Source organism: Sinocyclocheilus rhinocerous, unplaced genomic scaffold (assembly GCF_001515625.1).
Source record: "Sinocyclocheilus rhinocerous isolate Xijiao unplaced genomic scaffold, SAMN03320098_v1.1 scaffold848, whole genome shotgun sequence".
NCBI classification, from domain to species: Eukaryota; Metazoa; Chordata; class Actinopteri; order Cypriniformes; family Cyprinidae; genus Sinocyclocheilus; species Sinocyclocheilus rhinocerous.
This window is the reverse complement of record NW_015664186.1, coordinates 1,048,590-1,063,123: the sequence shown is the minus strand read 5'-3', so window position 1 is coordinate 1,063,123 and position 14,534 is coordinate 1,048,590. Positions and strand designations below refer to the sequence as shown.

The following is a 14,534-nucleotide window of genomic DNA, read 5'->3' as shown; positions in this document are numbered from 1 at the left end:
CTTCTTCTATAAATTATTTACATAAAAACATATGTTTTAGATAGGCTACAATCAAATTAAATGTAAAACAAACAAACAAATAAATAAACTTTCCAGAATGTTCTTGAATATATCTCATAAATTTTTATTTTGAAATATGACAACAGCAATGAAAATGGATCACTTTTTGTTTGGACAAACAGTTATTACATAACAGACATGGATGATGTTCAAACAGACTGTGTGAGTGGGACTGAATCCCTCATTCTGTTTCAAATTCTGTGTGATTTAGATGCGTTTTGAAAAGTGGGGACATGGGGTAATGTCCTGAAAAGTCACCTTCTCCTTGTAATACCTATGTCATACCCTTGTCTTTATACAAATTTATGTCCTCATTTGTCACAAAAACGCGCGCACACACACACACACACACACACACACACACACACACACGCAGTGAGAGACTCTGACGGCAATCACACTTGATTGGGGCTCATTCACATGTCCACTCTGTGACACATTCTCCCACTCATTTTCTTTTTTTTCCCTCCTGGTACTCATCTCTCTTTTCTCTCAAGATGCTGCTTCTGTTGTCAGTCATGCAAAGACTCTAGAAAAAGATCGGCCCTTGTGTTCAACAAGCAATTTATGTTAAATGGTTTTTTTTTGGACCACACAGAGGAGTGCGCTTGGATCGATTTTTGTTCTGTATAGCCATCTGTCTGTCAGTGAAAACATGGATAGGTATTTGATTCTTAGATGGTACCCAGACATAAGGTAATTAATATTGCATACCCTTTACAACCGGTAACATCCTAATGGTTGCTAGGACAGTGCTAAATATGATCTTACTCCTTCACACTGATTTAAAGACAGACAGACAGACAGAAAGCAAATGCTGTTCAGTTTGAATGGAGGTCAGTGTGGAAGAAATTACTTTTTAATGAGTTTTAAATTATTCTTTTTTTAAACTTGTTTTCCAATAAAAATACTTGGGAAAAAAAAGTATAAAATACTAAGGTCTATTTTCAGAGAACATATCTTTAATAGATATGTTAGATAGTAAATTGTCTTGCAAATGTACTCACTCTAAGGCCATCCATAAGGAAGATCAGTTTGTTTCTTCATCAGATTTGGGAAAAGTTTGCATTTTATCACTTGCTCACAAATGAATCCTCTGCAGTGAATGGGTGAGTAAATGTCCAGCAAATTTGAATGAACTATTCTATTAAAGTCACATATTGTATAACATGCAGTTAAAAACATTATTTTAAAGCAGTACTTGATTGACAGTAGATAAGCATTTACACTACAAGAACAATGCACACAAAACGTTTCGGGCCCCGTTTACACCTGTAATCTTAATGTTACGTGTACAATGTGTCTAAGAAAAAGCTCCATCAGAAGTGCTGTGAGTGTTCAGTCAATAGAAAGCAACAAGCCATTCAGAGACAACAGATAAAGAAGAATACAAGATGGAGAAACGAATGACATGAGTGCATGAGATGCTTTAAAGTCAGAGAGAAGAAGTTGGATGGAACTTGAAGGGGAAGGAAAAAACGAGTTTGTAATAAAGGAAGGAGAATGGAGAGATGGGCTTGGAGGATAATGATGAGACAGAGTTTGAAAGTGCTCTGACAGTGTCCTTTAAAACACCCTTTCTGCTTCCTTCAACAGAAAGAGAGAGAGAGAGAGAGAGTGAGCAGCCATCTGTCAAGACCTTACACTGCAGTCTTGCAGCTATCTGATAGCCGGCAGGAGAGAGCGGCCTGACAGCTCAGTGTAACACCTGCATTAGCATTCAGCGGGCGGAGAGAGAATGCATGTAACGGCAGGACAGAGTGCTGAATCCTGCTGATATTACAAGAAGGCTTTTTAAGCACAAATTATTCAAAAGTAGCCTTTTAGTGAGGAAATTCACTTTCCTCACGCACACACACACACGCACTCAGGCTCCATTTTGTCCTTGGGGGGAAAATAAACATTTGGCGCTGAATCATCTTTGTTCTCAGGGTTTATTCACATTTCAAACAGATGAAAAATGCAGGGCTGCGTTAATGGCTCACGGTTTCCTTGATGTTCAAGCAGGTTTCTGCCTTATTTATTATTTGTAGATAAAGCAGGTTATTTATGAATATAGGTTACAGAGAACACAAGACCTCACACTGGCTGAAAAATGCTTGATTGTAGTAGGCGCTAGCATGCTAATGCTAGTGACGTGGTCACTTTTACATTGAATTTCTAAGCTTGAGTTTAAAGACTAAAGAAGAAACACTGCACAAGATATTCAATCTCCATGATTCACACAAGTGTATTTGTCTTACCGCACTGGCAGATTAGCATAATCACGCTAATGCTAAAGCTGAATGACTAGGTCAATTTTACATTGAATTTCTTGGCAAGCTTAAATTTAAAGACTACAATCATACATTTGTGTATAGCCCATGTGAATAAGGTTTTAAAATATAATTACTCTGAAACCTCCTTTTCTTGACTGGAGTCTCGTCCCTGGAGTCCTGAACTATCAAGGCCGACTGACAGATTATTCATATGATACAGTCTTGGTAGTCATTAATATCTGTAATATGACAGTGTCTTTCTACGAACTGTCAGTAATAGTTAATGTCGCCAGTCTGATCCTTAGCCAGAGGTTTGTGGCTAATACTATTTAATATGCTTTAAATAGTAGGTCTGTTTAGCCCCCTACAGTTACCCATGTAATGCCCAAAACATTAATCAGCGGTTCCTAAGCGAGATCCCAATTTCGTCGGTCATCCGACGTGACGTCGAGAGTGACCGACTGAAAGGGAACTGATGCATATGTGAGAGAGGCGTTTCCTGAACCGCCACTCTGTGGGGTTTCTCCAAGATGCCTGTGTAAGTTTGTATTGTCTGTTTCTCAGGCAAAGTATCTTGAATTTCGGAACTGATGCATATGTGAGAGACGTTTTCCCGCATTTTCTCTCAGTGAGATGTGGAAACAGATGTCTGTATGTTAATGCACTGTGTGTGTATTGTCTGTTTTCAGAAGATCAAAGTGTCTGAGGTTCTGTAATTCTTACACTGCCAACAAGAAATCTACATTTCAAAAGAGGTTTGTTTTCAGCTAATAAGACACACATGCTAACATAGATTCTGTCTCTAAACAGCAAAATAATCCAAACTAAAACCTCTTTGATTCTCAAACACATCTGAGCTAAAATACAAGTACTGTTAAGTGTGGTCGGTAAGATTTTTAAGATTTCTAATGTTCACCAAGGCTACATTTATTTGATCAAAAATAGTCAAAACGGTAAAATATCATTACAATTTAAAATAACTGTTTTCTATTTTAATATATTTTAAAATGTAATTTATTCCTGTGATGGCAATTTTCTGCATGCTACATTTTCAGCAGTCATTATTCCAGTCACATGATCCTTCAGAAGTCATTCTAATGACCAATTATGTCACAGTTTAAATATCACAGTTTACCACCAACTTCACTGATTTTATATTCCACTAGAGAATAGCTAAGTGTTTTTTCATCATCTTTGTTTCTCTCTTTCCCAGAACAATATAGAACAATGCCAGCATAACAGCTACTGGTCAGCCTGTTTAACATAACCTCTTTCTATATGTGTGTACAAGAGGCATGTACTGTACATCTGTCTCTGAGAATACCATGGGACCCCCTCCTCTCCCCCATCACATTCTCCACGTGATGACACCCATGGGGGAGAGGTGATAATGATTATTAAGCCTTATTAATAATCATAACTGGGAGTGAAAATATTCAGGTTTACATCTGCTAGGGTTGTGTTAGAATCTCATCCCCTACATCATCTCCCATTATGGTCCTGTAATTGGAAACGATCTTGTTCTACAGCATACAAAACTATGAATGATGAAGTCTATTAGGCCTAAATTATTCAAGCCATAAATCGAAAATGAATCTCTTTTGCGAAGCATATGAAAAGAGACTCGTAGCAGGACTAGGACTGCTTTTAAACTCTACATTAAGTCCCTTGAGTGTATCGCTGAGCTTTATTAGAGAAAAATAATAAAATAAAAAGCGGCAGCTCAAAATATTCATGCTTTTCAAGAGTGTTCATTACTGCATGAACATGCTCGATGGCACAGACATCAAAGGAAAAGCCCTGGTCGTAGATCCGCTGAACCTTCAATACAGCATAACCAATCCCCCTTCTGCCATACTTCAGTATTCATGCTTTTCACACACTGAGTGCTTAGGTGGTTTTATGTCAGAGTAAAATCATACCAAAGTAGAGGTTCTCAACCATCAAAATGATTCATCTGACTTCAGATTGGTTCAAAATGACTTTAAACTGCAGCCGTAGTGCTGCTGGTAACAGTGTAACTATTAAAGCGTGAGTAAATATGATGTAAAAAAGGAAACTAAACTTTCCATGCAGTGAAATTAGATCATTCAAGCTGCTTCTATATGTCTATAAAAGTAATATGGCAGAGAGAAAAAAGGATTTCACAACAGATCTTCTTAATTTCTATTGACTGGAGGGAGTTGAAAAGGTGGGATTGAAGGAGAGCAAGGGAGAGTGAAAGAGAGCAAGACGGAGGTTTTACACCGTGACTTCCTTCATTCAGTGAAGATCAAAGGTAACATGATTCCTTTTCTTCTGGCGGATCAGAGGTTTTTAATGTGTCTGCTCCTCTCTAAAGTGCTGTCTTGCTGAACTGGATACGACAGGTCACTGAACATTTCCTGTTCACTGGTCAACCTCACTGAACATTTCCTCCTGTCAGTAACAGTTAATATATTAGGAAACGTACACATATTATGGAAAATTAGCATAACTCTCATGTTCAGGGTTTGAGGAAACCCCAGCATCACTTTAATAGCTCTAAAAATATACTTTGCATTGAAGTAATAGGTTGATACTTTATGATAATTTCTTTGATCACAATTAAAATGGCTAAAAAAAATGTAACTGTATAACACGAAAAGTAATCATTTTAACATGTTATGGTGTACACTTCCTCCTGTCAGTAACAGTTAATATATTAGGAAACGTACACATATTATGGAAAATTAGCATAACTCTCATGTTCAGGGTTTGAGGAAACCCCAGCATCACTTTAATAGCTCTAAAAATATACTTTGCATTGAAGTAATAGGTTGATACTTCATGATAATTTCTTTGATCACAATTAAAATGGCTAAAAAAAAATGTAACTATAACACGAAAAGTAATCATTTTAACATGTTATGGTGTACACAAACTGTTGAAGTCAGACAGTCGACAGTTATTTGCTTTGATGTCTTTTGTTGTATTTCTGTACAGCAGAGGTTCTCAATCAGGGCTTTGCAGACATACAAAGGAGCCTCAAAATCTTTTTAAATCATTTAAAATAAGATAACACATAATTAAAATAAGTTAAAACAACTAAAAATCCAGTTATTCCTTTTCACCCCTTCAGCAGTTTGTTGCCTCGGCAATTGTTTGTTGAACCAGAATTCTCACAGTCATAAAACATGTAAATTAATAAAATGGTAAAATTCCGTTGCATTTTTATAATTAAAATAATTTTTTTCTATTTTGCCAAGCTCTAAAATATTTCATTGTGTAGAAATTGTGAGTAAAAAAAATCTTAGTAAATAAACGGATACTGATTAAGGATTAAAGCATATGGCAACTAACTAATTAAATAAATAAAAAACACCTAATGAAATATGTATATTAAGATGAAAATGTTTTGAGTGAAAAAGTTAATTAATGAAATATTACCCTAAAATCTCAGGGTGTGCTGTACATATTCAATAATAGTATAATAATGAAGTAAATATTTTTGGTTAAAGGGGTTCAGTTGACAAAAAGAAAAGTTTGGACATTTCTGGGTCAGAGAAACATCAAGAGAACCTAAAGGGAAAATACTATTTTCTATATTGTCTTTTAGAGCTACTTTACAACAGAATCTGAATTGTCTCCATAGTTAATTTTCCATAATTTATTCTGCTATTTTCCTGTTTGTCTTTGTAAAGCTACTTTGACACAAACTGTAACGTATAAAGCGCTATTGAAATAAAGGTATACTCGACTAACTGGTACATTAAAAAAAATTATTATTATTATTTTTTACACATCCAACACTACACTGTAAAAAAAATAGCCGGCAGACAAATATAGAGCCAAAGTGTCCAACAGAACGGGGAAAGAGACATTGCCAGTTAGTTTTGGCAGGGACCCGATTCACCACTTCAGCAAGATTATACACTGTGCTGAAAAGGGCAAGAGATTAAAAAAACAAGCACTTGGTGTGAAAGAGAGAAAGAAGATAATAACATATAATAATATAATATAATAACAGAGAATAATAAGCATGGCTACAAAAATTGTAATCAGCATGGTGATTATAGGTCAAAAGTGTGATCAGTAATTTTCCCTAAAAAAAAAAAAAAAAGAATAATTCAGTAGTACTTTTTTCAGATGAAACAAAAGACTTATAGCACCGAATATTAATAACACTGGTAACAGAAAACTTAATACTGCACCCCCGCCACTAAGAATTGAACACCATGATGTGTCCAATATGACTGCTGATATATCGGCCAGCATTACAAAATATATACATTAAATAAATAAATAATAACATAAAAAGTGCTTCTTTGAAAATAGTCTGAACATACTGTATAAAAAACTATTTTAAGTCCTCTTGCACTGAGACAAATGAATATAATACATAAAAATAGTAAATACAATTTTTTAAATTAACAATAAAAAACCAAACAGTTAATAAACAGGATTTAAACTAGTTTTAGATGGAGTTTAGAATGTTTCCAGCATTCTATTCCATCATTTTTAATCATATTTACCTTCACAAATTCATTTTAAGTGATCCTGCTGTTAGCCAAATAATAATAATAATTATTATTATTATTAGAAACATTCATATTATTAACATATTTTCGTGAAGGCTGAATCAAAATTATTTAAGTGTAAATGAAAATTAAAAATTAAAATTAAAATTGTAAATTAAAAAAATAAACAATTAATAAATGGTATTTAAAATAGTTTTAAGATGGAGTTTAGTAGGTTTCCACCATTCTATTCCATCATTTTTAATCTTATTTGCCTTCAGTAATTAATCTTAAGTGCTACTACTACTACTACTACTAATAATAATATTATTATTATTATTATTACTAATGTGGTCATACAAATCAATATTGCAAAATAATTCATTGAAATTTAATTTTTTAAATAATACAAAAATTAAAACAACACAAAAATAAATACAATACATAGTAAATGCCATTAAAAATGGTATTGGATGGAGTTTAGCATGTGACACTGCAATACATCAATATTCCAAAAGTATTTCATGCCAAGTACCCATATGCTGATTCAATAAATAGCTAGTACTCACATTAGACATATATTCCATCAAGAGAAAACACAGAGACAAACCCACACCCATATGTCCACACATACAAGCATACACTATAGGTCAGACAAAGGTTGGCACATGGCGAAGCTCTCATAAGGCGAGGGCTGGCACAGTGACATCCGATCTGCAGTATGGTCCCTAATCTGTGGGATCAGTAAAATCACGGAAATGAGAGCCATCACACTGCAGTAATCTCCTGCATCGGGAAAACTGTGTGTGCGTGTGAAAGAAAAAGATGAGAGAGGCTGCAGAGGCCGGGAAAACAGAACCAGCCACTATCAACCAACTATTCAAACCAAGTGTAATTGCACAGGATTACTGGCACTGAAATAAATCCAAGTTCACCCTGCATGAGAAGAATCCAGACACCAAATTGATGAAAAGAGACAGATAGTTGTATTAAAAAGAGACATGAAATGGAAAAGATACATGGAGGATGACAATGAATCAACAAGAATGGAAACAAGTGGACAAAATAATGATGTTGAAAATAAAATAATTCTGTTTCATTGTCTATTTCAAACCCTCAGTGGCCTCAAAGATCCCAAAGCCTCTCAAAATATATACTTACAGTCTGTGAAAGATTCATCTGTGCATATTATTCCAAAGGAAAATGTTTGTCAATCAAAATATAATAAAACTCACATCTTGAAAGTACAATAGATTGCAAACTGCAATTTATATAATTCATACTTTTTGACTTTTACAAACCTTATTATTTATTAAAAACAACTTCAACTTTATATGCAACAAACATCCAAAAAAATATACTAATTATATTGAAAGTCTAATGTGTAAAACATGAATAAATTTAATGAATTTATACATACTAACATTATCTGATACACAGCTAAATACTTCAACTTTATATGCAACAAACATCCAAAAAAATATACTAATTATATTGAAAGTGTGTAAAACATGAATAAATTTAATGAATTTATACATACTAACATTATCTGATACACAGCTAAATAAAAAAAAGAAATAAAATAATTAGTAATTCGCAACAAAAATGTTTCAGATGGAATTCAGCATGTGAGATTTTCTGATACACAACTGCCAACTGCTCAATTAGATTGTTTTGAGTTAAATTAATAAAAAAGAACAACAATGCATCTGCATATTTTTCAATGGAAACCTTTTATTTCACCATGTCACAATAGTGCACCGAGCCATTGAAGGAAACAAAACATCAATTTGACAGAAGGTGCAACATAAAACATCAAAGTAAAGACAGAATTCAAAAGACGTGAGAAACAAACATTAAATTAACTATTCACAACATCAAGATCATATTTTCCCAGGGAGGGAGCGAAACAACCATTAATACTGAAAAAAAGTAAACACTGGTAATACCTGTAGGTCAATTACAAAGGATTTTACCATGTCTGCAGTCTGTTGAACCCATCAAGCACAAAACACTGTTAACCTTTATTTTTCAATATAGTTTTGATATTGAAACCTGAAAATTGAATGGAATTTGCGAAACTTGACCTCTTTATCTGAATATTGCGTCATGGTTTCCGATGAAAATTGATAAACGACAAATAAACATCTTATCAAATGCATCAAGCAAATTTGAAACACTGTTCAAAGCTAAAACGATTCGTTTTTCTGATAGTTACTTTATCTTTTGTTATGAGTTACTTAGCTATCTGTATATTGTTTATGTTAAAATACATGTGAGGATGTGGTATAAAATGATCTTCTGAAGGGGATGGAACTGTACAGAGAGCTGAGACAAAGAGGGGGAAAAGTAAAACAGACAATAGGAGAGCGAGAAAAGAAGAAGTCAGACATTTTGCCTTTGAATAGGACTAAAGGCACAAAGGGTCTACAGAGCAACAGATGTGACCATTCTGTAGATAAAAAGAAAGGGAGGGAGGGAAGGAAAAGGAAGGTGACATTAGTCAAAAAATAAGAGCAGCCAATTTGACACTCACTCAACCATTTCCATACTGTATGTGTGTAATGCATTGAATAAGCATCAGTACAGCCTCTCATGATTCATCTTTCGGCTCAAATGTTGCCTTGGCCAGTCACATAAGGTGTTTTAATAAGTAGATGAATTCTCTCCTGTCCCTGAGCACTGTTCTTTATTCCTGCATTCATCTCATTCATCTCACACAGGGAAATCTCACAGCATCTGGGACTGTTTTCTCTGAGCTCAGCTGGATTGTCCATGTTTCTTAGCTGTCTGTCTATTAATGACTTACACCATAATTTAGAGAGGGCTCCAAATGTCAGACCACTAGTGAAAATACATTTAATTAATTTATTCTAAAAATTCAATTATTAATATTTTTTTTCATTACAGTTTATATTTTCTAAGAAGCCCCAATCATGACATGCTAAAAATAAATATGTATTGAAGCCCATTTCTGCAGTGGAATGAAAAAAAGGTAATTTTGGCTTTTTATCTCATACGTCAAACTTTTTTTCCTGCAGTTCTGAGTTTATATTAAAAGTCAAAATTGCAAGATATAAACTGTGACTTACTTTCTTGCAATTCCAAGTTCACATCTCGTTTTTTTTTCCAGAATTCTGAGTTTACATAGCACAATTCTGTTTTTTTTTCTGCTGCAGAATTTAAAAAATAAAAAAGGTAATTGTGAATTTTCATCTGACAACTCTGACTTTTCTTCTCAGACCTGCAAGTTATAAACTCACAATTGCGAGTTAACATCTTGCAAATTTGACCTTTTTCACAATTTTTTTTTTTATAATTCTGAATTGCAAGACATAAACTCAGAATTGTGAGATGTAAATGCAGAATTGTGAGAAAAAAAGGTCGCAATTCATTTGAATTTTTTTTTTTTTTTTAACCCTGTGGTGGAAACAAGCTTCCAAAAATATCTAGTTTAGTTTTATGTAATTTGATGTCAAGGCAAGAAAACACAAAGTATAGTGTTATAAATGTATATTAAATTTTAAAATAAAAAATATAAAAAACTTTGCTAGATTTACAATGCTAATAACCGTGGAAACGTGTCAACACAGTCTGTGAAAAAGGTTCATTAATGATACCTTATCATAAAGTTTCTTTGATTTCTTTCAATTTTTCAAAATTCTAAACCTTTGTTTATTTCCATGTTTAAATTAGGTTTTAGGGGTCTCTATTCAATGGGGTCTCAGATTTTTGGATCTCACTGTAAGTGTTTTATGAATAATATTTATATGCACCAAAACAATAAAATCAAAGCTGTGACTGGGCGCACCACCAAAAGCATTTGCCTTTGACTGAATTGGTATTAAAATGTTTAAAAATAAATTAGCCAGATGTCCATGAAACCTTTAGCGGGCATGTGAAAGCTGTGTTTGTTTTATGCGAAAGGATCCAGCTTAAAAATAATGACAACCACAGGGGTTTATGTCTAAATACTCAATAATAAATAAAGTGATTGATCTTGGTGATTTGCAACGTGTGTGTCCGTGGATGGTTATGTAAGTGTCAAGTACCTTGCACTGGCAGAGGGAACACTCCGTGCCGTGTTTGGTCCAAGCGGAGCCGCTGAAGCGAATGATCCCGTATTCATCCACGCAGGTCTTGGTGATGTCATTCCGAATGGTATCGGCCAGGCAGGGGTCCGTGACGCAGCGCGGACAGCACTCGCCCTCTGGAACCACTGTAAACTCACAGTCAGCCACCGGCGCACATGATATCGGCCAGCAGTCCACTTCACCCCTCTGAGAAACACATAGGCAGAGACATATTTCAGTCCTATACAGAATAGAATCAATATTTTCGCAATTCCATTTAGTGACGCTAGTAGCACATAAATTACACACTTCCGCTTTAACATGCTGCAAATCACAAATACTGTGTCCAGAGAGGAGCGTGTAATGAAGGATCGATACGACACTCCTAGGTCAGAGCTGGTTTAATATAGTCACACACAGGGTTCTGTTTCCTCCAGTATTCTTTACAACTTTGAGTAACATCTGCTAGACTGCAGGTGATGTGTCAAAATATATCAAAGCTTTGATCCTTTTTGGATGCTTTCCACAGGTGCAAGGATAAAGTGATGATGTACTTGGAATGACAAACCTAAAAGTGTGTGAAGGTCAGTCCGAACAAACACTGCACGGTAAGTGTGAGTAAGACAGACAGAGAAGAAACTCTACTCTATCCAGGGACAGAATGAGGAGATCATTTGCTTAATATGGCGGCTGGAAGTCCCGCCTTTCAGTTAATATAAGTCAATTCACTTTGTGAGGCGTCACTTGTTTTTTACTCTTTGATATGCATGTGCACTTGTGTCTTGTCCGCCATATACCTGTTTGCCATTGTTCGACCCTGCCTGTGTTTCTGACCTCTCTGCTTTAAATAAAGCTTGCACATGGATTCACACGTCTCACGTCTCGTCAGTGTCGTTACAATAAAAGTATTAATTTCTTTCAAAAAAACAAACAACCAAAACAACAACAAAACACATACTTCCAAGACAGCCTGCAATTTTATTAGAGTTCATGAATCAACTGATCTTCAGTTTTTGGATGAATAATTCAGTCGAATCATTTTAATGAATCTGTTGATCTAGTTCTGGTCTAAATGATTCCGTTACAGATTGGACTAACCCAATTCTTGAGTTCAACTCACTGACTCAATGTTTTGGTCAGTAAATAATGACTTTAATTACCCTTTTTTGGTTTTGTCTTTTATGTGATTTTAGAGTTGATCTGTGCATTATTAAAATCCTTTCCTTTTGTGTTTCAGGGAAGTTACAGGTTTGAAACCACATGATGATTAATTTTTTGGGGTGAACTGATTGCTGAGTTTCGCTGCAAGACAACATATTTTTCAGATTACATCCTGAATCAGACCGAGCGGGTTACGTAGACCTTGATTACAAGGGGAATGCAGATATTTCTCTGAATGTCTCTCTCTCCCCTCCTGGAGTTTTCCATTCCGGAAACATTCTTTGTTCCTCACACTTTTGTATTCTTAAAATACGAAGCATTCTTCCTGCACCATTCTCTCTTTTTCGGTGTCTCTTCCTCTCTTTCAAGTTCTGTGCTCTTTTTACTTCACAGGGAACAAGGAAAAAAACTGATGAGAAGGGATTCGAAGAGAAAAGGGAGTTGAAAACGACTAAAAGAAAGCGCTGACTGAAAGAGAATGTGATAACAGTCCGACAGTATAAGAACAACATAAAAGAGCCAAACAAAAAGCAGCTGTACTGAAACCTAATAAAATTTCAATATGGCCATGAAAAACTGGCTCTGTTTGATCATGTTCCTTTCTCAAAACTGGTTTAAAGGACACAGATTATGCTTGTCTAGGATTAAAAAGAGCTTTCAATTGAGAGTCAGTTATTGAGCAATGAATCCAGAGCCTGGCTTTAGCATTAGCCTGGAAAACAAGCCTTTTGTCTGTTACACTGTCCACAACAGTCCAGAAGTCTTTAACAGAATTCATTACGTTAAGTTTAAGTTTCATTAAGTTTAGCAGTCCTAAACCCTGAGGAAAAACGTAATTCTCTGTAAACTAAAAAAAATCTCTCAGACAGAGAAAATGTGAGCTGGGAGCCTGGCATGTCATGTGAAGATCCGCTGACAAGTTTAGGAGCCCTGTTTGAACCCATTGTCAGTTCAGCTAATACTGCAGTAAGGATTTTCACAAGAGAGAAAGATAGAGTTAGCTGGACTTTGTAATTCAATTCTTCTCAGAGTGCAAAAAGTTCTGCATAAAGAAAGAAAAAATGGCTGTTGGATGAAAGTTCAGTGCTGGACCACACAGCACACATGAGGGAAAAGCACCAGAGGGGCTGAAAACTGCATTGTTCAAGGTTTGGCACAAGACTTCCTGACTGAGTTATTGCAGAAAGTTCCACTGTGACCAGCAGTTTCTCCTAGTCTAAATCTAATACACAGGGAACAGAATGACAGTGGAGTTTATTCTGAGCATTGTGCATTTGTGAATGCTTACTGTTTGCTAAAGAGGACATATTTCACACTTTTGCATCATATTCTTTACCTCGAGTCCAGTTATTTACTTCGAGTCCAATTTAATAAGTTTTTGCCAATTTACTTGTGAACAGCTGAACAGCTGTTGATATATAAATGTGGGTGGTCATAAGTTAAAGAGCTCTCATTTCACAGATGGTAAAAATGTTCCAAAAATAGTTTCTAGTTTTAAAAAACTCAAAAAATGGTTTCTAAAATATTTTTTACTACTACGAATAGTTATTGTTGGTGTTATTATTATTATTAAATATTATTATAATTTAATAATGCACAGATAATAATCATATACAAAAGTCTGAGAACATGTTCATTTTTAGTGTAATTATTTGTAAATTTACATTAAAAAAATGTAGAACAAAAAGTATGTTAAAAATATTTAAGAATGTTTAAATATATTATTTTATTATTTTTAAATACATAATATGTATAACAGATTATTTAAAATATGTAAAAACATGCATATACCTAAATAATAAATATTAATAAATACTTTTTTGACATTTAAAATATTACAAAAATATAAAAAATACTACATTTACATTTAAATTTACTAGTTACATTTACTATATATATATATATATACATAAAGTAATATTAAATATAACATGACATTTAATAAATTCCAATACACAAGATGCTATTTGGAACATTCTCAGATCATACTATATGAACCATTATGTTTTATAATATATCAGGTTCATTAACACATTTTAAATTGACAAAAAATATATAGAAATGCATGCAAAATAAAAGCATTTTTACAATTGGTCTCAAAAAGACATTTGGGCCCCACTGTTTGAGATATTTCAATAATCGTTTTAATAGAATCTTTTCTAATGTTCTTTAGCAATAGTTCTTTCAAATGTCGACCATATACTACATATTAGATTAAAAATATATACTGGTAATCATAATGTATTACCACATCGAGTTGGCATAACATGCTGCCACTCACCATGCATTGGCACTGCTGGCAGTTCTCCACCCAGGTCTCTCCATTACTGTACGCTAGCAGACCGTTCTGATGCAAACACTGAGAACTCAGGCGAGGATCGCATTCAGGACAGCACAACACATCCACCGTGGGATTCTCACAATCACACACCATCCGTCTACACATCACCAACCCTGACTAAAACAGGAGAGAAAGATGGAGATTGAGTAAAAAAAAAAACAGT

General features: G+C 34.5%; 1 protein-coding gene across 1 annotated transcript in view; it reads right to left on the bottom strand.

The window, feature by feature from the left end:
• Positions 1–8,517: 8,517 nt before the first annotated feature.
• The window catches only part of LOC107729859 (protein kinase C-binding protein NELL2-like), a 46,186-nt gene continuing 40,169 nt past the window's right edge, over positions 8,518–14,534 (bottom strand). Inside the window, exons 19-20 of the mRNA XM_016540578.1 lie at positions 10,849–11,076; positions 8,518–9,248 (exon numbers count right to left, since the gene is read on the bottom strand). Of these exons, the coding sequence (XP_016396064.1) occupies positions 9,207–9,248; positions 10,849–11,076 (270 nt within the window). The 3' untranslated portion in view covers positions 8,518–9,206. The remainder of the gene's footprint in view (positions 9,249–10,848; positions 11,077–14,534) is intronic.